At 69.1% G+C, this 21670-nt stretch overlaps 1 protein-coding gene across 5 annotated transcripts in view; it reads left to right on the forward strand.

Annotated features, from left to right (window-relative positions):
• MYT1 (myelin transcription factor 1) overlaps positions 1–21670 on the forward strand; it is a 46396-nt gene that overhangs the window by 2094 nt on the left and 22632 nt on the right. For 3 of the 5 annotated variants that reach the window (XM_036010060.1, XM_036010061.1, XM_036010063.1), the window contains exons 2-4: positions 12197–12294; positions 18689–18743; positions 19475–19505. In XM_036010060.1, coding sequence (XP_035865953.1) covers positions 12197–12294; positions 18689–18743; positions 19475–19505 — 184 coding nt within the window. Of the gene's footprint in view, positions 1–1336; positions 1671–12196; positions 12295–18688; positions 18744–19474; positions 19506–21670 lie in introns of those variants that run through there. The other 2 variants (XM_036010062.1, XM_028524427.2) reach the window with 2 other exon arrangements.

The following is a 21670-nucleotide window of genomic DNA, read 5'->3' on the forward strand; positions in this document are numbered from 1 at the left end:
TGGACGTGAGCGTCTGGGGGAAGGACAGCAGCTGCAGGCGGTCACTGGAGGTGCCTGTCGCTCGGCTGATCAATATTTCATCCCCAGTTTGGCCACCGGAGGCTGGCCTGTGTTTCCCTTTGCTCAATCTGAAAGATTGCCTTCCGTGTGCCCAGTGCCCGGGCTCTCGTGTGTGGGGGACGTTGTGTGTCCGCGTGGAGCCGAACGCCCCTGCTTGCGTGTTCTCCCGGCGCTCCCCGCGCTGGTCCGTCTCGCCCCCGCTGCCGGCGGCTCGAGCCCTCCAGTGCCAGGCCGGCTGGGCCGTGGCGCTCCTGAGCGACTTGCCCGGAAGTGGTGTCTGCTGCCTGGAAATCTCTGCCCTGAACTCCTGAGCCGGGGGTCCCTGGCTCTCACGGGGGCCGGCCAGGTGCCCGAAAGTGTCTGACAGCCTGGTTATGCTGATGGACGGCTCCGTGCCCGAGTTGTCCAGGAGGAAAGGGAACTTGAGGAGTAAGCGAGAGTATCTAGGCTCCTGGGTAGCCTGGGGAAATTCCTGCATTTACCCCTGAACTCGGAAAAAAACCGCAGAGTGACAGATGAGAAAACAGACAACTGGTTTACCTAAGGGGGGGGTGGGGGTGGGCACTTCTATTGTGTGTGTCCTGGACTTTGCTCCTCTGGGCTTTCGCTGGAGAGCCCCTTCTGGCAGTTTCAAACCGATTTGAAAAGGCAGAGCAGAGAGCGTGAGGGGTGCATTCCCTCCTTAGGGCTTCAGGGGGTACCCACGCTCTCTTCCAGAGAGTTTTAGTGTTTTAAAACTTAAAACAGAGAGGGAAGGCGTGATAAAAGGAACATGTCATTTCCTGGGGGACCCTTTGTGTGTCCGAGTGCATTCTGCAGGCTGTGGCCGTGGACGCCACTTCGCACCTGGACACACAGACCCCCACGGGGGTCTCGGGCTGAGCCTGCAGGGGGGCCACAGGCCGCCCCCACTCGCTGCGAGGGATAAACCCTGCCCCGTGCTCCTCACCACCAATAAACATTGTGGAGCACTTTGCCTGCAGCCGCGCTAACCGGGGCATCTGTCATTCCGGTTGCTGCTATTAGGAATTATTGGACTGAACCACTGGTGGAGAAAGCACGGGGGGGTGAGCGTGGCGGTGGCAGGGCTGCCTGCCCTTCTGTGTGTTTTGCATGAAAACAGACCCCATCGGTGCTGCATGTTAATGGTAAGTCAGCGTGGGCAGAGGCAGGCACGGGGCTCTGGCCGCGGCTCGGGGCCGCCGCGGGGGGCTCTGCCGGCCGGGCCCCTCTCGGCTCCCAGGTCAGCAGCCCCATCTCGCTGATGCTGTACTGTAAATTTATTTCACCTCGGAGAGTAAACAGATATATCGGCGCCCCAAGGGTTCATGGGTAGCGTATTTACAAAGGAGCCTCTCTGCCAGCCCGTGCCACCGCTGCTAATGAGAGCGGTCATTAAGTAAATGAGACGTCGCCTCCCGCTGGCTGGGGGCTCGAGCGCGGAGGGGAGAGGACACCGCGCCGAGACCCGCACGCAGGCGGCCCCCGTGTGACTCGGGGGAGGCGGCCGCCCGCCCCGCCCCCGGCCAGCCCGCACCCCCCATGTAAATTTCATGATTGCTTTCCGTGATGTCATTTTGAGCGAGGACAGACAATAGCTGTGGGGAAAGGTAAGTCCGTGTTTCGCTCTCTCGCTGACAAAGGCAGACGCCTGGTGCCCGGCTTCTCCCCGCCGAGGGGGACAGGGCACCGCTGGCGGCCGCGATGGGGGCTTTCTTTGCGGGAGGAGCGGGTCTGGGGGCAGCTCTTTAGAGCCGCGCTGTTGGAGGCAGGCTCCCCCCGCCCCCCTCCCCCCCATCTGCCTGCCGCTGCCTCCTCCTCCTCCTCTCTCGAGGTCGCTCCCGGGCTCGCTCACGCGCTTGGCCTCTCAGAGTCCAGTGGACGGTCGTGCGTCTGCCGGAGGAGACGCTGGGGGGACCTTGCACGCAGACGAGAAACTTTGTGGGGGTTTCCGGGAGAGGAGCAGAGACGCACCTGCAGCGGGGGGGCCCGGCGGCCGTGGCCCGGGGAAGATGCTGGCCCCGCCGTAGCCTGCGGGCTCTGCCGGCGCGGGGACGGAGGCTCGGGCCCCCGCCTGTGACGCGGAGTGCAGACGGCCGTGCCAGCGTGCGGGCTCCGCGCCACGCGTCCCTGGAGTTGGGGAGCGGGGTGCAGGTGCGTGCGTCTGTGGGCAGGCGTCCCGGGCTGAAGGGCCTTCCCTCCCGCTGCCCTTCTCGCGAGCTGGTGGGTCCCGAGAGCTGTTGTTCGTGCGCCTGTGTAACTACTGAAGACTGAAAATCAGGGCCGGCCACGCAGCCGGCGCGAGCTCGGGGCAGCGTCGTGCCCTCGCCTGCAGGGCGACGCGTCTGGGCCGGGGACGTTGTCCACTGGACGCGCTTTCCTCTCTGTGACCCAGGGACACAGCCGAGCCGGGGGCTGCCGGGCGCGGGGCCCTCCTCCTGCCACCACGGCTGCGGCCGTCTCTGTGTCCCTGTCGTCGCCGGACACCCCTGGCCGGTGGATTTTGTTTGATTCCTGAACCAAACGCCTGTGAGGGGCTGGCTCCGGGGGCAGGATGTGGGCTGGGGCTCCAGCCATCGGACTCTCCCTGGATGGTAACAATGACACCAATTACCATCGTCACCCTTTTGGCAGAGGGAGGGGTTTTGCCTCGGCATTTCACAAGAGTCAGAGAGACCGGCCAAGGCCCCCGAGGCCAGTGGCCGAGGGAACAAAAGGCGGGCGGGTGCTGGGCAGCCTGGGAGGGGAGCCCCCGGCGAGGCGTGACAGGGTGCGCTCGCCCTGACCCCGCGGCGGGGGGAGTTCCTCTTCCCCGGGGCTCCCCCCACTGTTGGTCCTTGCTGTGGTTATCACTCCTTCCATATGCTCTGCCAATTAAGGGTAAACAAAAGAGGGGCCTGGAGCCTGAGGTGCCGGCTCGAGGGTGTCGGGGAGGGTGTTGCCCAGGGGGCAGGACCCAGCCCCGCTTCCCTGGCTGGTCACTGGGCGGAGGAGGTCGGTCAGGGCTTGTTTCGAAGAGGAGGAGGAGGCATGTGTGTGACCCCGGTGCCCCTGGAGCTGGGGACGGAGTCCGCACAGCAGCCCGACTCCTGGGTGGTCCCAGGCTCCCCGCGGCCGCAGACAGTTGGATGTGGGAGCCTGTCCACCCCAGAGCCCCCTGGGCTCCAGCCCCCTGAGTCCGAGGGGCCCAGAGGTGGGCCTGGGCGCTCATGCAGGCCAGGGGGCCACTCCTGAGCCGGGGCCTGTGGGACCCTCAGCGTTGCTCAGGACGAGAGGCAGCCCCCAGCCCTTGCAGCCAGGACACCTGCTCAGAAGGTCCTGGCAAGGGGAGCCTCTCCCCGTCTGCTCCTGGTGCCAGACAGCAGGGTCCCCGGGCAGAGGTGACCCCACGCAGCAGGCAGAGCCCTTGGGGCCGAGAGGGTGCTCTGTCCCAGGCATCACAGTGGCTGTCACGGGAAAGCCCTGCCGGGACTCCGAGGTGGCAGGGAGCCCTGGGTTAGCGTGTGCCCCAGCACCCTCAGCCCTGACCCCGGGGGCTCTGCTTCTGGCTGGAGCCTGGCAGGGCTGTTTCCGGCGCTCTCCCTGGCGCTGCCCAGAGCCTGGGCCCCTCCTTCCTCCTCCTGCCCCCCCCCGGCCTGGCGCCCACTGACGCGCCCACGAGGACCTGGTGGTTCTGTGTGAGCGTGGGTGGGGGTGCCGGCTGGGGTCTGCAGGGCGAGGCAGCCCGGAGCTGGGCCGACCTCCGTCTGGGTGGCCCCATGCCTGGGCGGCGGCCGCGCAGCCGGGTGTGCGGGTTTGCACGGCCAGCACTGGGCACAGCGGCAGGACGAGGTGCGGGGGGCGCCCAGGGGGTGGGCATGCTGGGGGCCTGTGGTCCTCCTGGACGGAGGCCTTGCGCTGTGGGCCCCACCTCCGCAAGCGCCTCTGCCGGCGAGGCGGCCAGAGGGACAGGAGTGGCAGCAGCCGGCCGGGCGGGGGTGCCGCCGGTCACCTGATCCGCGGCCGGCAGGGCACTGGGCAGCCGGTCAGACGCACGTCAGTCACCCGGCCTGCTGGGGAGAGTGCTGTGCCGGCCCCGCCCGGGAGGGCCGGCCCTGGGCCCCTCGCTGTGGGTGCTCCCCGGCCCCCTCGCCCCGGCTTCCGGGCCCCCACCCTGCCCGTGCGCTTTCTTTGTGAACTCCTTCATGAATAAACCAGGAGCCGAGCGTCCTCACACGCAAATCCAACGGGAGTCGAGTGGTGACGGTTTACAGGAACGCGGTCTCGGGAGCCGGCGTCATCAGGAGATTAGTCAGCCCCAGAGCGCTGCTTCCCGGAAGGGGTGAGAGCGGCCCCCGCGGCCCCGTCCTTCCTCGGCGCCCCCCCACCCCCACCCGCAGGCGGCCCAGCCCCGGGGGCTGCGGGGTCTGGGGCGGATGTCCAGGTTCTCGCAGTGTTTTCTGCCTTTCATGGACACTGAAATCTCCGAATACTGCTTTAAAACCTCAGTCGAGCCGAGGGGGAGAGAGGTTTTCACACGACTCGAGAGGCGGCTGCTCTTGGAGTCCGGAGACTGCGTCAGCGAGGCCAGATGCGTGATGCGTGCAGGGGGGCGGGGGGGGCAGGTGGGCGGGCGGGGGGGGGGCACAGCCTGCCGGAGGCTCCCTCGTCACCGTCAGCACCACCGGAGCGAACCAGGGCCCGTCCGCGCCCTCCCCGCCCTCGCGGGCTCGGTGCACGGGGAACAGGGTGCATTCCTGGTGCCGAGGGCGCTTTGCCCACCGCTCCATCCCGTCTGCACTTGAGTCGACCCCCACGGACGCAGTGCCGTTCAGGGGAGTGACGGAAGCTCAGGGGCCGGCTGTGAGCTCTGCCAGGGTTAGAGCGGCGTGGGGGCGGGGGGTGTGGACCTGCACAGGGTGGGCATCGCCACCTCGTGCCGCTGTCCCGCCGTCCGGGCTCTGCGCCTGCAGCCCCACCTTTAGCTGCGTCCCAGCAGCTGCAGGGGGTGGCCCCCAGGGTAGCCGGGAGTCCGTGTTCGCCGGTGCTGTGCTGTGCTGTGCTGGGGGGCTGACCTGGACCGTGGCTGGAACAGGGCCACTGTGGAGGCTGAGTGTGCGCGGCAGGCCCTTGGAGGGTGCGTGCTCCGCGCTGCCCGGGTGGCTGGCGAGGTGCGAGTGGGCACACCGTGAGCTGGATGTTGGGGCTGGGGGTGCGCCATCTGGCCTTGCGCCTGGCTTCACACCTTGCTTCACACCTTGGGACGTGGGGCCGAGGGCTCTGGCGGAAGCCACCTGGGTCCCCTCCTGTTCTCCCCCCACGTTGCCTGAAAGCCGCACGCGGGAGAAGCAGCAGCAGGACCGGGCCCTGGAGCCGCAGGCCCGGCTGCCCTCCCCACTGCGGGTCTCTCGCTGGACCCGGGGCCTCGCACCCCCCCTCCCCGTGCCTCCTGCTGGGGCGGGGCCTGCACACGCTGTGGTGCCCAGGTGCCTGCTGACAAGGTCCAAGAGTGTCCCTGGGTTCCGAGACCTTGGGGCCGAGGCAGCGAGGTGGCAGGTGTGGGGTCCTGGGGCGCGTGAGCCAGGCCACAGCTCTGAGGGCCCCTGACGTGACCCGGCTTCCCCGGGCGGGTGTCTGGCTGAGCCGGCTGGTCTCGACCTTCAGAGTTCACTCTCACCGTCTTCGTGGAACTCGGAGAGTTACCAGCTTCAGGTCCCTGCGGAAGGGCTGGCGGTCCTCTGCGAGGCATTGTGGAGGCCACACGCCGCCGGTGACATCGGTCCTCAGAGCCAGGGCCCTGCCAGTCCCGGGGTCCCGGACAGTCACCCACAGTCCAGGGCCCGGGCTCAGGGGCTCAGAGCTGCCTGTTCCGCCACCAGACCCGACGGAACCGCAAGCTCATGTGCCAGTCTTCACGCCTTCTCCCCGGCCCCTGTGTGCGTGGCAAAGACACGGCCTTGAACTGGAAAGGGTTTGTTGCATTGTTTCACCGAGGATGGGCCACCACCTCCAAAACTCGATACTTTTGTCCGCCTCTGTGCGGGGGAGGGGGGTCGAACGTCCCGTGCCCTGTGGGTAGAGGCCGTGGCGCCCCGTCTTCTCGACAGGCCCCAGCTAGCTCCCCAGGTGCACGCAAGGTGCAGTTGGTCAGAAATGGCTCCCTCAGGGCCAGCCAGCCCCCGAGGCCCACAGTGCCGCCCCGGCTGCTGTCCGCCCTGCACGGCCCTCCCAGGAGGTGCCCTTGGTCTGTGTCCGGCCGGCCTCCAGCCCTACCCTCCGTCCCCAGGTCAAGGTCCCCAGCCGGCTTCCCCAGCGGAGCTTCCCTCCTGCAGCTGGACTTTCTCGTTGAAGGCCTTGGGCAGGCGCCACTGGGGCCCCTCTGGCTCCACTCTCGCTCTCTCAGGTGACTCAGCCTTGAACCACCTGTCTCAGCGGCTCTGTGAAGACACTGCATCCTCTTGGTGCGTGTCCCTGCTCCCTCTGCGGGGCACCTGCTGGCCTGGGGCCGGCCCACCTGGCAGGGGCCGGGAGGCAGGTGCTGCCCCGAGTTCCCTGGGCTGGACACGCCACTGCTCCTCAGTGCTGGTTCTGAGGTTGGAAGGGAAGTGAGGTGAGAGCAAAAGTTGCCTAAATGCCCCACGGAGGAGTTTCCGTTCTGCCTCCTCCGTCCACTCCGGCTCCGTCCAAGTCCGGCTGTGCCCCAGGGGAGCGGCGCCCACGCCCGTGTGGCCGAGTGACCCCACGGAAGGGCTGCCTCTCGTTCTTGCTCCTCGCGGTCTGGTCTTGGAGGACTGAGGTTTCTGTGTGGCCTCCTCCTACGTCCACCCCAGCCGAGGTGGCTTCCTGGGGTCCCCGAAGCAGGTCACCTGGGAGGGTTTCCCTCCCCCAACACACGCAAAGTGGCCGTGTCCACAGTTTGTGTGACTTGTGACACATGGGGCCGTGCCACCTTCTCTCATGCAACTTCTGACGCTTCTCAGAAATGCTCCTGCTCCACCGGGAAAGCGGGGGGACCCCCTGGCAGGGCCCTGTTCCCTCAGGGTGTCGGGAGCGAGGCGAGGGGTGGGTTTGGTGTGGCCCCCGACAGGCTGGGGGCTCGGGGCCCTGGTCCTGCCGCCCAGATGCAGGGGATGGTCAGCTTCCATGCAGAACCTACCCGGGACCCCAGACGGGCTCCGTGGGGGGAGCCAGGTCCCAGCCCTTTTTATGGGGGGGTGTGCTTCCAGGCAGGGGTGTGACATCTGGGCCCTGGTGGGGTGCCCCCCCGTCCCCCCCCCCGCCGTGAGGCCCCTCAGGGCCCGGAGTCCCACTGAGCGACCCTAAAAGGCAGCTGAGTGCTGCTGGGTGTGGCTGTGAGGCTCCCCGTCACGCGGAGCTGCTCCGAGCCCCGGAGCTGGGCCTGATTTCAGTCTGCAGGGCTGTCGGCCCTGGAGCTGGCCCTCCCCCCAACGGGACCTGGGGGTGGAGAAGGAAACCAGGGCCGTGCGCCCCAGAGTGGCCTGGGCCTGGTGGGGGGTGTCCCCGCCCGGAGTGTCCTTTCCGAGAGTGGGGCATGGGCACGGAGCCTTGAGCGGCTCTCCTGTGTGTGCTCGGGGCCGGGCTGTTCCAGTCGGGTTTGCTTCGGGGGCCCAAGCCGGGTGCGGCTCCGAGGGGGAGGGGGTGGCCGGTCCCCAGGCATCCCAGGCCGGACAGTCCTGGCTGAGAAAGGGTTTCCTGGGCTCGGCAGGAGTGGGGCTGCACCAGAGTCCTGGGAAGGCCCCTCCCGGTCCCAGGAGGCCGCTGTGCGCTCTGGAGACCAGAGACCTGCCTGGGCGGGGCCCCAAACCAGTCCTCCGGCCGCCCCGGGGGCAAGGCCCGTGCCACCCCTCTGTCACGCTGCCTTGTCCTCCTCTGTACCCCGACCCCACTCCAGGAGTGAGACAGCCTGGGGGGCCGGGGGCCTGCTCCCCTGAGCACCAGGGGCAGCCCAGGCTCTGGGCTGGGGGGGCGGGGGCAGCAGGTGGACACAGAGGAAGAGCGGGTGGCAGTTGCAGAGTCCCCGGGAGCTGTGGGCAGGAGCAGGGCACCGAGTAGATGTCTTCCCAGCACCTGCCTGGCCTCATCCACGGCTGGGTCAGGGGCAGTCGGAGGGACCCCCACCCTAGCGCCTCCTGTGTCCACGCAGCCCTTGGGCTCCATCGCCCTTGGGCCCCCCTGTGCTCCTCACCCCCTGTCCTTCCAGCCTTTCCTACTGGCTGGGAGGGCCGCCGCTCCCGGCTCCTCTGCTGGGGTGGGGAGCACGTGTGCCAGCCCCTGAGAGCACCCTGGGGCCCCGTCAGCCCCGATGGAGGTGGCGAGCGGAGCCAGGGAGGACCCCTGCGGGAACCCGCGTGGGCGTCGGCGTGGGGCTCTGGCGCCCGCACTCTGGACACCTGCCCGGGTCGGAGGCCTGGCCGGGCACCGTTGTGTCGCTGCCAGGGGATGCGTGGCCTGTGCTGGGGGGGGCACCCCCTCCCGCCAGGCTGGGACCCGCCCTCCCCTGCCGGCGGGCTCCACGACAGGCCGCCTGGAGGGCGTCCCGTGATTTGGCTTGGAAAGTCATTATTACCGCGAGCACTTTAGCTGCTGTTTTTACAGCCGGGGAAGGTTAAAAGAAATAATAATAATAATAACGTAAGGGAGGCTCAGCCCCAGTAACTGCCTGCACCGTGCTATTTGCATTTTTAAGGAAACACTTCTTTGAGACAGCTTGGGTGAAAGGTCACCATTTGCATATAAATGGAAAAGAAAGTGTGCGAGGCTGGAAGTTACGTCGCATTATTTTCTCAGCGGAGAGCTGCCGGGCAGAGATTAAGGACTCGGCTTGCATTTGGCTTTTACTGAATAGAGCCAGCACCAGCGAGGCCGACTGGGAGGCAACATGATGAGAGAAATGTGCAGCGCAGGGGGCTGCCCCCCCCCCCCCCCCCCCCAAACTCAGCAGAAGCAAGCAGGTCTGCTTTGCTCCGCTCAGCAAGTCTTCGCTTCATTCCCGCTGAACCCCTGTAAGGAGAAAGGAAAGAAGAGGAGCAAGACGCCTCATGTGCCCTTCAGCCCCGTGTGCGCTCCCTGCCCAGTGCTGGCCCTTGGGTGGGGTGCCAGCGCTGCCTGAGGACCCCGCCGCAGCTGGGCCTCCAGGCAGGGCGGCCGGGGTGAGAGGGCACCCCGTCTTGGAGGCCCGGGCTGCAGGAGACCGTGGGGGGCAAGCTCGGGGTCTGAGAGTGTCCCGAGACCCCTGCCGGGGGTCCGGGGCGTCCAGGGCATGGCTGCTGCTTCCTTTTCCCATTCTGGGTGGTCAGAGTCTCCCAAGGGCCAGCACCGCCCGGCCAGGAGGCCCCGGGCAGCACTGGGGAGGCCAGGCCTGTCTGGCCAGGGCCGGCCTTGGCCCAGACCTGCCAGCTGTCCCGTCTCCGGCTTCCAGGAGCAGCCCCGGGACGAGCAGGCGGAGGGAGACCCGCACCTGGAGGGGCCGGAAGGGCTGGAGGACCCTGGGCCTCGGCTGCAGTCTGTCCTCACGGAGACCGGCCCCGGAAGCCAGGTGCCCGCGCCCCATCCCTGCGACAGCCGTGTTCTGAAACAGTCTCAAACTCGCGGAAACGTCTCGCGTGCAGGGCAGGACTGCCTTTTCAGAGCCCCCCGAGAGAACGCCTGTGAGCGTTCCCCCGAGCACCCATGCAGGGCACCCCCCGCTCACCTTCACTGCCTGTTGGGGGCGGGTGCAGGGCCCCCTGGGCCCGGCTGCTGCGTCTCCCTGGTCCTCGCCGGTCAGACCTTCTGAGGGGGCTTCAGTCTGGGCTTGCCGGCGGTCCCGCGGCCCTGAGGGAGGGAGATGCTCCGGGACACCGGCTGGGAGGCTCTCCTCCCCGGTCCCCACGCCCCGGCCTCTGTCACTGTGCGAGACAGAGGGTGCTGCCCAGGGCCCCCGATGCCCTGAGTCTTTCTTTGCAGTCAGCCAGTTTGTGGGGGGGCGGTGCTGGGAAGCGGCGGGCACACCTCATTCCCCACTTACTCCTTTTTACCGCTGAGTGGGCAGGCACAACCTGCTTTACCCACCGGGCAGCGGGCGTCACGTCGATGCACCGTCGCGGCTGCCGACTGGGGGAGCCGAGGCCTCGGCACGTGTCCAGGACGGCACTGGGCACCACGGCGATCCGCCCCCCACCCCTGCGCCACCTGCACCACCCCAGGCAGAGCCACAGCGCCCCCCACAGTCCCCCCAGACCCCAGCCCCTCCGGCGGGCGGTGCGCAGGTGAGCAGCCGTGCGATGCCGTGTTTTCCACCCATCCCATGCCGTGCGATGCCGTGTTCTCATCTGTTCCACGAGGAGCGCCTGGCTCCTCTGTGCCCCCCAACACGGCTCGGTGCCGTTCTGTCGTGTCCTTGCGGCCGCTGACGGACGCAGGGTCCCGTCCACGTGTTGGCTGCCGGGAGTAGAGGGCAGAGAAGAGCCGTGTGCCATGCCCGTGTGGATGCGTGTTTTCGTTCTCTTGGGCCTGGGTCCGGGGCTGCAGTCGGGGCCGCGTGGCGACGCCGTGCTGGGGGCTTGGGGCAGCTGCCCGGCGAGCCCTCGTTCCCGCCAGCGACGTGTGGGTGCTGCCGCCTCCTCACATTCTCCCTGACACTGGTTCCTGTCGTTTGACAAACTGCAGCCACCTCTCGCCCTGACTGGTGGGGCTCAGTGGACCGAGCAGGGCCTTCGAACCAGAGGGCCGCCGGTTCGATTCCCAGTCGGGGCACAGGCCTGGGTGGCGGGCCAGGTCCCCAGAAGGGGGCGTTCGGGAGGCAACCACACACCAATGTTTCTCTCCCTCTCCTCCTCCCTCCCTTCCCTGTCTCTCTGAAAATAAATAAAGAACATCTTGTAAAAAGAGAAAAAATCACAGCCACTTTGGCGAGTCGGTGGCTTTGATCCGCGTGCCCCCAGGGCTGCGTGCCGAGCGCCTTTGCATGTGTGCTGTGGCGTCAGCACGGGGTCTCCGACGCGTGCCTGAGCAGGAGGGGGCGGGGCTGCCCTTCCAGCCTCCGGGGCAGGTGGCAGCGGAAGCCCCGGGAGCCCTCGTCTCCTGTCAAACAGAAAACCAGCTGTCCCACCCCCAAGCTTGCTCTGCGCACCCGCACTGGGCGGCTCCAGGAAGCCGGAGGGACTTTGAGGGGTCGACAGGGCTGGGGCACCTGCTGGGGCGCCCGGTGTGCGGGGGAGCACCCTGCTGGCACCCCAGACCTTGGCCCCTGTGTCCTCCCTCCCGCTCCGCCTCCACCTGTGAACTCAGGGCCTGTCACGGTCTGGAGGTCTGAGCCCCCGCGTGCCGATGACACCGAGGACCCGGGAGCTAGACAGTCACACAGTCGCACAGCTCCCTTCTCTGATTCGGGCCGTCCCTCCCAGGGCCCCCCGCAGGGGACCCGTGGCTCAGGGAGGGGGCACACAGTAGGTACCCAAGTGGCCCTTTGGAGACCTTGCATTGGCATCCCCTTGACAACCAGGCTGCTGCTCTCTGGGTCCTTCTCCTGGAGCAGGCCCTTTGGTGGCTCGGGGTCATGTCCAGCCAGAGGACACTGGCCAGGAGCCCCAGGGGAGCCTGGGGCAGAGGAGTGGAATCCTGGAGAAGCCGAGCGTGGGGGCCTGTCCGGCAGGAGGGGGCACGGCGGCACGAGAGCGCCCGGCCCAACCGGCCCCCCCCCTCACGCAGAGGCAGGGAGCAGCCGCAGGAATTTTTATTTCCTGTTTTTATTGTTGTTCCTAATGACCTTCCTTTGAAAGGCGGCCGTCCTGGAAAGCCGGTCGTCATGGAAACAGGGAGTGCCGGGCGGGGGATAGGTGCACAGTGCGTTTCTTTGTCACGTCCAGCTGGTGCCTCGGCCTCTGCCTGTGAGGAGTCAAACGAGCGTGTGCTGCGGGCCTCGTCGCAGAGGCCGGGGCCATGCCGCACAGCAGGGCGGGGGCCGCGCAGGGTCCCCCCCAGGGACCCGCACCGGCCCAGGCTGCAGGCCCACAGCGTGTCCCCTGCCCCCGACAGAGCGAGGCCCCTGAGGGAGCTCCTCCTCCGGTCCCTCGTGTGTCAGCCGGTGGCTTCCGCCCCCCCCGCTCCTGCCCACGCCGCCCGCATGCACTCACTGTCCTCTCTCTCTGTCCCTCAGAAAATGAGTTCCGGGGCGAGCTGCTGAGCCAGAGGTGGACGTGCGGGGACAAGGCCGGCCGCTGCAGGACCCCGAGGCCCCCGGACAGGCGCGGCAAGGTGAGGCGCGGCGGAAGGGCTGCCCTGCCCCGGCTGGGGTCTGGGCCCAGGCCCTCGTCCCCGCGGGCCCGGAGCACACACGGCGGCTTCCTCACGGGTCCAGAGTAGGTGAGGGACAGGAGAGGGCGAGGGCCGCCCGTGATCTGCCCCTTTAGATCCAAAGGAGAAGAGCGATGGGCTGGCACCGACCCGCCACGGGACAGCTGCCTCCCCTCGCTGGCCGGGTCCCGCCCCGTGGCCCCTCGGTGCCGCTGGGCAGGCCTCCTCGGTGCCTGCAGCCCCTTCCCCGCTGGGGCCGCAGGCCGCGGGCCCCTGCACACGCGTGAGGTGTGCTCACCTCGCTCACGTCAGTCTTCCCAGGTGGCAGCAGATGGTCCGTGCTGGCGTAAACCCACCGGCGGCGGGGGCCCTGTCCTGGGACACGGCCCCCATCCTAGAAGCTCCCGAATCTCGCTCTGGGTGAAGCCGGGCCCAGGGCCAGGCGGCCCTCAGAGACGCAGCCTCGTGGGCCTTCTCCCCAGAGCCCGACTCTGACGCCCCGCCCCTCAGGCCTGGCCCCCCGGGGTGACAGCTGAGGTGGGGACGCGGGACAGGAAGGGCTGTGGAGGTTTAGGTCTCGGCCTCGTCTGAGGGTGCTTCGCCCCGCTGGCACAGCCCAGCGTCTTCAGAGCCGGGTGGCTGGCTGGAGCCGGGTGGGGGGTCTGTCTCGGGACCCCTGCCCAGTGGGTGCCCCGCAGGGCCGTCCAAGCAGCCGGGCGAGAGGAGAAGCCGCGACTCCAGTCCCACCTTTAGGTAAACGTTCGCCACTTTGTTCGCCATGGATTTTCTGCATCAACATTGACGCTTTAAAACATCGCATTAAACTGTGACTTAATCTTGGTCCCTGAGCTTTTGTCTCCCCCCTACACCTGCACCCGAGCCATCGCCCCCCCAGCCTCGCCCCCAGCCCCTCCGCGGGGCAGAGGTCATGACCTCAGGCGTCACCGGCAGCCAGGTCTGTGCGGAGACCAAGTCGCCCCAAAGCAATCAGAACAGCAGCGTCGAAGATCACCGATCCCAGACCGTCACAGCGGAGAGAGTAACGATGAGAAAGCCTGAAACGTCCTGAGAAATGTTTTGAGACCCAGCGACGCGGAGTGAGCAGACGCTGCAGGGGATGATGCCGCGGGGGCTCCGGCACCAGCGGGCTTGCCGGACGCGGGGTTGCCGCGGACCTTCGGCTCGTGAACAGTGCAGCGTCTGCGAAGCGCCTCGGAAGGAGGCCTGCCTGGACGAGACCCGAGGCCCCGGGCTGGGGGGTGGGGTCGGGAGGTGGGGTCCCCGTGGCTCTGGCTTGGCGAGCCCGGGGTGAGACCTGCCACAGACCAGCCGTGCGCCGCCACGCCGGGCTCTCCGCAGCAGCGGCCTGTCTCCTGGGCCGGCGCTTCCCTGCTGGGCGGGGCTGGCGGGGCCCCAGCTGCTGTTCTGACGTGTGCGTGGGGAGGTCGGCCTCTGGACAGCAGAGAGGCGGCGGCAGTGGCAGGTCTGGCCGCAGACCGGAGGCGGGTGAGGCGGGGAGCTCGGGGCTGGGGGGCCGCGGAGCAGCCTGCTGTGTGGGAGGCTCCCGCCAGCCTCTGGGTTCAGCACCAGGCCTGTGGACAGCTCACCGACAGGCCGGCAGGGCCGGGAGAAGGGCTGGTGCTTGTGTTTGCCGGGAGGGAGCGCTGGGGACCGCGAGAGTGTGTGTGTGTGTGTGTGTGTGTGTGTGTGCTGGGTGGGGGGAGGGACTCGGTGCTGGTGGTCGGTGTTGAAAGCTCTTCTTGGCCTCAAGGAGGGAAGCCTCGGGCCCCCGGCTGCTGCTCGTGTGTGTGTGTGTGTGTGGGTGGGTGGGCGGCTAGAGATTCTCGGTCGAGGTTCAGCCGTGCCGTCTTCCTGCCGCCGACCCTGACCGGGGCTCCTGACCGGGGAGGGGGCACTGGCACCGGCGCCGCCTCCTCTGGGCAGGCGGAGTGTCAGACGGAGGGGCTCAGACCTGGCTGCTGTACCAGGGTCCCTGTGCAGCTGTACTCTCTAACGGGGGGGCTGCAGTGAGCTGGGGTCCCTGCTGAGAGGCCTCAGGAGAACGCTTCCCGAGACACGAGTGAGCCGGTGCCCCGTGGGTGTCCTTCCTGCAGCCCCGAGGGGGCTGGTCTCTTCAGCTGCCAGGAAGTCGGCCGACGGGGGGTGTCAGGAGAACGTCAGGCACCAGAGGGGGGACACCCCAGAGGGCGGACAGGGCTGTCACCACAGGGACCCGGGGAGCTGTGGTGGCCGTCGGGGGGTGCCGTGGTGCGGGCAGGGGGTTGCCCTCCGAGGCTGGGGGGTGGAAAGCCGGCCGCGTGCTGGGGGATCCAGAGGCCGCGGCACCTGCCCTTCTCCTCTGAAGCCGGGGTCGGTGGACGGCGCCCCGCACTGGGCGTGCGCAGGGAAAGGGAAGTGGGGAGGCAGTGCCGTTGGGGGGGGGGTCGAGGGGTCCACGAGGGAGGGGCAGGGAGCCTCCTGGAACGCAGCCCCGAGGCCCTGAGTGGGGCCCGGGACGGGGTGGGCCGCAGCCCCGTCCACCTGCGCGAGCGGGCGCGGCCCTTGCCGGGCAGTGAGGGAGGAGAGCGCGCCCGGACCGCCACCCTGCCCCGGACAGAGGGGACGCTGGCAGGTGCCTCGGAGCCAGCAGGACGGTGACGGCCAGGTCCCGGCCCAGCCACCTTTGGTGTCCCTCCATCCCCGACTGCGGCCACCCCTCCCTCCAGGCAGGGCAGCCTGCAGCCCCCCGGGGGTCAGTGACGACCCCCCTCCTCTCCTCTGCCCCGGGGACACGGCAGTCCCCTCACTCCCATGGACAGGACCGAGCATCCCGAGTCTGTCCTCGCTCTCCAGCTCCGCCGGCTGCCGGGACGGGTCCTGAGTGAGATGAGGCAGTGAGCTGTCCCCTCCCGCAGCCCAGGGCTGGGTGGATGCCCCCCCCCGGGGCTCAGTCCAGGCCCTCAGAGACGTTCCTGGCTGTCCCCGCTTGTCCATCCATCCATCCATCCGTCCGTCCATCCTTGGGTCACCTGTGCTGAGCAGTGACCGAGGCCGCAGCCCCCCACTTTGCAGGACACAGCAGCCCCCCCACAGTGGGAACGAATGAGTTTGTTTCGGGGGAGACTGGGGGCCGTGAGGGAAGGAGCGCCCCCGGGTGCAGACGTGGAGCTGAGAGGTGCTGCTGCCCGGAGGCAGCCGAACGGCCTCCGGTTTTCACCGACCCACTGAGCCTGTCCTCCCCACCAGCGCTCCCCTTGAGCTCTCCCCTGACCCCCCTTTCCCTGGAGTGAGGGACCCTCGGGTGCTGTGGGGGGTGCTGCTCCGCCTGGGACGCCCTGCAGGGCCAGGGGGGCAGGCCGTCCGGGGCTTCCCGGGGCTGGGCCTCAGCGGAAGGGCAGGGACGCGGTGTCGGGTGGGGTGCAGGGTCACTGCTGGTCCAGGAGGGCCTGGGAGGATCGGAAAGACAGGTGTGAGAGAGGGAGAGAGACTGGGGTGGGGTGAGTGGGGGAGCGAGAGAGGCAGGGAGGGGCGCCCTGCAGAGACCATCCCAGAGCCCCGAACTTGGGGGGCACAGCCTGTGGGCCCTGTGGGCCAGACTCCCGCACACGGAGCCCCCGCCGTGTCCACAGTGTCGCTGGCCGGGCCCGAGTGCCGCTCTCTCCCCCCTCCCCCAGTGTCCATGCAGACCCCCAGGTCCAAGGGCTGCGGACCGCATGCGCTTGTCTGGGGCCCGAGTTTGTAAGCGTCCGACTCAGGGCGGCCGGCGTGGGCGAGGGCGGCGTGCAGACGGGTCTGGAAGGGGCCGGCCTCCGTGGCTGCCTGAGAGCCGCCCGCACGGGGAAAGTGCTGACGCGGTGTCTCTGGACTGGCGAGCGCAGGGGGGCGCGGCAGTGGCAGCCCCGGCCCCGGGTGGGGCCTGCAGTGGTGGCAGCATGAAGACACGGTAACCGGAGGGCCAGGAGGCCGGGGCTGCGTCTGGGCCTGTGAATGACTCTCCCCCCTCGTCCCCACCGAAGACAGGACGCACAAAGCATTCCCGGTGCTCAGAGCCGGGTTGGGGAGCACGGGGGTGTTCTGAGGGGGCTCCCGCCCCTGGAGGAGATGAGGCTGGGGTGGCTTGGCTGCGAAAGGGGGTCTTGTCACCCTCGAGGAGGGACACCATTCAGGTTTTGGGGGTTTTTTTGGCAGCAGGAAAACAGGAACTCGATGGGGCTGTGTGTGGAACAAGGGAAGAGTTTTCAACAATAAATGAATGGGAAATTGGGGTGCGTCTTCTTGCCTTTGCGGGGTGGGGCTCCGCCCGGGACACGGAGCAGCAATGTCCGGGCCCGAGGACAGCGGAGACCCCGCAGCCGCTGAGGCGCCCGTGGTCTCTGGGGCTTGGAGTTTGATCACAGCCTTGCTGGGGGCAGTGGGCAGCCGGGAGTGCCGGCGAGAAACGGCCCGGAAATCTGCCCCGCTGACGACACCCCGAGTCTTCAGCTCGGACGGGTCCACCCTCGCGCAGAAGAGCTCGCCCTCCTCCCCTCCTGCACGGGCGGCGTCTGCCCTGCGAGCACCGAAGCCGCTCACGGCTCCGAGGCCGTGCGACGCCGACGCCGAGGAACTGCAAACGGAAGGAGCCCGGGAAGGGCTCGAGGTTGCGGGCACCGCGGCCCACCCTGCCGCCCTCCCTGCTCTTGGCTCTGGGGGTCCCGAGTCCTCAGGAGCCCCCAGCGGCCCGGGCGCTGGAACCCAGCGGAACGCGCGCCAGTTTCCTCGGGGAACCCCACGAGGGAAGAGCTGTGGGTTGCATCTCGGCGGCGAGCAGGCCGGCGCCCGGCGATCAGCGCCACTGTGCACCCCGCACGGGTGGTGGGCCTGCGGCCCCTGGGACGGACGGACAGCCGGCCGGCGCGTTTAGAGGCTCAGAGCCGTAAGGAAGCCCCTTGGGCAGCTGCTCCCCTCGCACTGGCCACCGGGGGGCCTGTCCAGAACAGAAACGGAGACTCTGTGTCCTGGACCGACTGCTGCCTGGACGCCGCCCCGGGTTTCGGCTTCTCCCCTTTGACAACCACGTGACTCGTCTTCGGTGCCGCCGGTGTGGGGACTCGCTCTGCAAGCCTCTCCGTGCTGACGGGGGTGTCCTTCCTCCGTGGCGCCCGGACGGCCACTTCTGCCCTCTGGCGCCTCGAGGCGGCCGGTGGGACTGCCCGCTCCTCTTCCCGGCCTCGGGGACAGGTGGCGCGGCCCGCTCTCCCGGGGCCTCCTGGGGTGCCCGGTGCTGGGCTTCTCTCCCTTGGAGACAGAGAGCACGGGGAGCCCCCTGCCCACCACCTGCCTGCTGCCTCGTCACCCGCCTGCCCGGATGCGTCGTGGGTAACGCAGGGCGAGGATCCTGTGTGACGGCCTGTGGCTCCTGGGGCTCTCCCTCAGCTCCCTCGGGGGACAGTGCCGGCGGCATCCCCCCGAAGTGGGTCAGGGGCAGGGACTGCTGGTGGGGCCCCTAGTGGGCTCTGGAGGGGACCCCTAGGCAGCACCCCTCACTCTGCCCTGGGAGCACTGACCCCTGCAGGGGCTGCTGGGTCCGGTGACACGTTGGCCTGTGTCCGTGCCTCGGCCTGGCTCTTGCTGACACAGACCCCACCGTGAGAGCCACACTGTCTGGCACGGCCCGTGGCCCCTGGCCGGTCGAACCCAGTCGTGCTGGGAGCCCGGGACGTGGGCCAGGAGGCCTCCCGGGGTTGTCGCGGAGCAGGCCCCCGCTCGTGACTTTACGTGGATTGCTGTCGGACGGGCTGGGACTGTCGGGTGCAGACCGGGCTGAGCGAGGCGGCATCGAAACCCGTCTTAGCTGCCTCCTTCTGTGCCCCGACGCGGCTGTGGGAGGGTACGCAGTGACGAGGGTGACACCCGCTCTGGGCCCCCGGGCGGCGGCGGCGGGGCCCTCGCCCACGTCGGGGAGGGTCCCTCCGCTCAGGCCACCTCTCCTCCGGCTGTTGGACGCTGTCCCAGCTCCGGACGCTTCCTGGAGGCCCTTTCGGGTCCCAGCCCCCGTTCCTGACAGGGCACCCTCACATCAACTCCCGCGGGCTCTGGGGCTCAGTGGGGCCTGCGTCTGTGGTGGGTGCCCTGCCCCGGCGCCCACGAGCGGGGGGTGGGGGGTGTGAGCCTGGGGGCGCGGAGCAGGCTCGGGGGGCGGGGTCCCCAGGCTGGCCCGCTGCTCCTGGTGCCCGGCTTCCCTGCCCTGCCCTGCCAGCGGCTTCCGGCCTCCCTTGTCCCAGACGCACCGTGCCCAGCACAGCCGGAGCGGGAACTGGGCGGGCGTCCCGCAGCCCTGACTTCCCGCTGACACGGCCCCCGTCTCGCCCTGCAGATGAGCCTGGAGGGCGAGGACAAGCGAGCACGCACGAGATCCAAGGCCCTGCGAGGTGCGTCGTCCCCGCCCCACACCCGTCCACGGCGCGGCTCTGCCCGCGCCCCAGGTGTCCGTGCCCCAAAGCTGTAGATGCCACTGCTCCCACCCGTGCTCCTCAGGAGAACAGAGCCGCCCAGCAGCGCCCCCCCCCACCCCCCAGGCCTGTTCCGCCTCTGAGGGCCCTGGCGGCTTCCGGGGGCTGAGATGAGGAGGCAGACCCGGCTGCCCAGGGCAGGGGTGTCCGGGTGCGACAGGCCACCAGCCCTCCGTCACTAGCCTCTGCCTCCCGGGATGTCCGCCTGGAGCTGCTGGGGCCTGGGAGGCGGCCGGGCTGGACGGGCAGGGGTGAGGAGGCAGGGGGGCCCCCCCAGGACCGAGCCGCCCCTTGGCCAGGGCGCCCGCAGGTGGGGGGGGCGCCAAGCTCCCAGTGTGCCGGCCGCCCAGTGTGGCCCGTGGGGCCCACCTGCCGTCCTCCCGTGTGGCCTGGCCTGCCGGGTTGGGTTTCCTGCCAGAAACCAGCCTGTCTGTGCGGTTAGGGAAGGAGACACCGGCCCGTGTCAGGGCCCGTGTCAGGGCCCGTGTCAAGGCGGCCTCTGTGTCCCCCGGGTCCTGGCGGGGAGCAGGTGGAGTGCTCGCCAAGGAGGCCGGCTGGGTCCGGAGAAGGTGGGGCTCGGCCTCCGCTCTGCCCCCCCCAGCACCTGTGCCGCTCTGACCCCACGTGTCTCCTCCCCTCTCTCTCACCAGCACCCCCGGAGCCCACAGGAGCCGACCTCAGGTAAGAGACTCCCCGCCAGCACCGAGCGTGGTCTTGTCTGTGGCTCCTCCCGAGCAGCCCCACCCTGGGGCCCCCATCCCTAACAAGGCCCCACCCTCTTTGCCACCTGTCAGCGGTCGTCACCCGCCTCCACTCCGGCCACACTGTGCGGCCTGCCTCACAGCAGGGGCAGGTGTGCGCCTGGCCAGCAGCAGCACCTGCTGGCACCGGGGCCCGCCCCCCCCCCCCCAGCCACAAAGGGCCACCTCTGAGGGCTGTCACAGCAGCCGCTGTGTCGGACGGCCTGAGGCCTCGCGTGGCCAGAGGTGGAGCAGGCTGTCCCCGGCCCTCTGAGCCTTCCGTCCTGGGTGTTGGTGCCAGCACAGGCAGGGCTGTGAGCGCAGGGGACCCACCGCGGGGTGTGCCAGAGGGACGCTGTTGTGAGGCTGGAGAAGCTCAGGCGAGGCACACGCAGGACTCCGGGTGGGCGAGGGCCCGGGCCCACTGTCCTCAGGCTCCACGGCACCTCCACCCGGCTGTCCCCTCGCCAGCTCAGGCAGAGCCCCGGCCTGGGGACGGCGCGGGGGCTGTGACGGGGAGAGCAGCGACAAGCGGCCCCGGCCCCTCCGCCTCCAGAGAGCTCGCGGGTCTGGTGGGCGTCCCCTTCGCGCCAAGGAGAGGTGACAGACACTCTCCCGGCGTCGCCGTCCGGGCCCATCTGCTGCTGCAACGCCCGGCGCGTCGTGCTCAGGCCCCTCGGGCGGGTCGCTGGGACCCTCCTGGCGCCGACCGCACCGGGCCGTCCACGAGCCCACCCGCCCCCAGGGCTGCTGCGGGGGGGGGGGGGGGCGGCCGTGTCCCTTCTCTCGCCCTCCGTGGCCCCGCACACGGGCTCGCAGGCCGGGCCAGAGGCCAGGCCTCTTCTGGACGGGTGGGCGGAGGTGGCCTCGGAGCAGGTGACGCGCTGGGGGCCATGCCAGGGCCCCACAGGACTCCCCGGCAGCTGTCACCTAATTGCCTGATTAACTCGGTGATTAATCGACTAATTGGGACCTCAGCTCCAAATCCCCCACAACAAGGAGCTTTTGTGGGAAGTCTCAAAGCCGGTTCTTGAGAGAGAGAAGCAAGTGTCGGGCACAGACTGGAACAGACAGGCCAGGGGCGGCGGCCACCGCTCCGGCTGCAAAGGACATCCTGGGGGAGGGGGGCTGTCTCCCTCCCCCCTCCCCCCCCTCCTTCCGGCTCCTCGTGGAAACAATGAGCCTCGGCGCTGACATCAGCCCGAGGCTCCGGCGTGGACGGCGGCCGGCGGCCCCAAAGGCCCCTGCTGAGCTCAGGGCTTTGCCTCCGCGCACCGTCCCTCTCCCCCCTGGCCGGGCGGTGGGTGTGGCTTCCCGGCCCACTGGGCCCACAGCGGCCTGCGCTGGGCCTCGGCCCATCCGTTGGGCGTCTGGACGGAGGTCGGGGTGGGGCGCCCGCCTGGGTCCCTGGGGCCTGTCTGCGTCGGTGGTCAGGCGCCCCTCCTTTAGGTGGCCTCCCCTGGGTCCCCCATCCCACTGGGCGTCAGTTTGCTGCTCCGTAAAATGCTGTGATGACGCCTCCGTGTGGGCCTTGGTCTGGGGACGTGTCCAGCAACCCACAGACACCTACCCCTCCGCCCACCAAGGCCCCTCGCTGCCCCGGGGCGCTGGCTCCTGGGGAAGGGGTCTGGGTGGCGTGGTCCCCGTCCATGAGCAGAAGTTTCTGGAGCTTTCCCCAGTTTGGTCCTATGGGGAGGCAGGTTGGTGGAGGGTGAGGAGCCCCTGGGGTCTCGCCCCATCCACGTTTGCTCACCAGTGTGAGGTGGCGGGGGTGGGGTGCTGCAAGAGGCCCAGCCCCACCCCCCAGGGAGGCCTCACGGCAGCCGTGGGTCGCTTGCGCTCCTGGCCAGGGCCCCAGAGACCGCGGCCTCAGCACTGCAGACGGGCGACGGCCTGGAGCAGCCGTCTGTGCTCTGCCTGGGGCCAGCCTCAGGCGGGGACCCTGGGTGCCTCAGAGGGCCTGTCTCCCGGGGGCCGTTTCCTGCCGTGGGAAAGCCCTGTACGTGGAAAAAGGAAGCTTGCAGGGGGGGGCCCCGCTGGAAGGCTCTGCTCGGGTGCCCAGGTCCTCACAGCGAACTCGCTCATGAAACTGCCGCGAGACGGTTG

This window comes from Phyllostomus discolor, chromosome 9 (genome assembly GCF_004126475.2).
Source record: "Phyllostomus discolor isolate MPI-MPIP mPhyDis1 chromosome 9, mPhyDis1.pri.v3, whole genome shotgun sequence".
NCBI lineage: Eukaryota > Metazoa > Chordata > Mammalia > Chiroptera > Phyllostomidae > Phyllostomus > Phyllostomus discolor.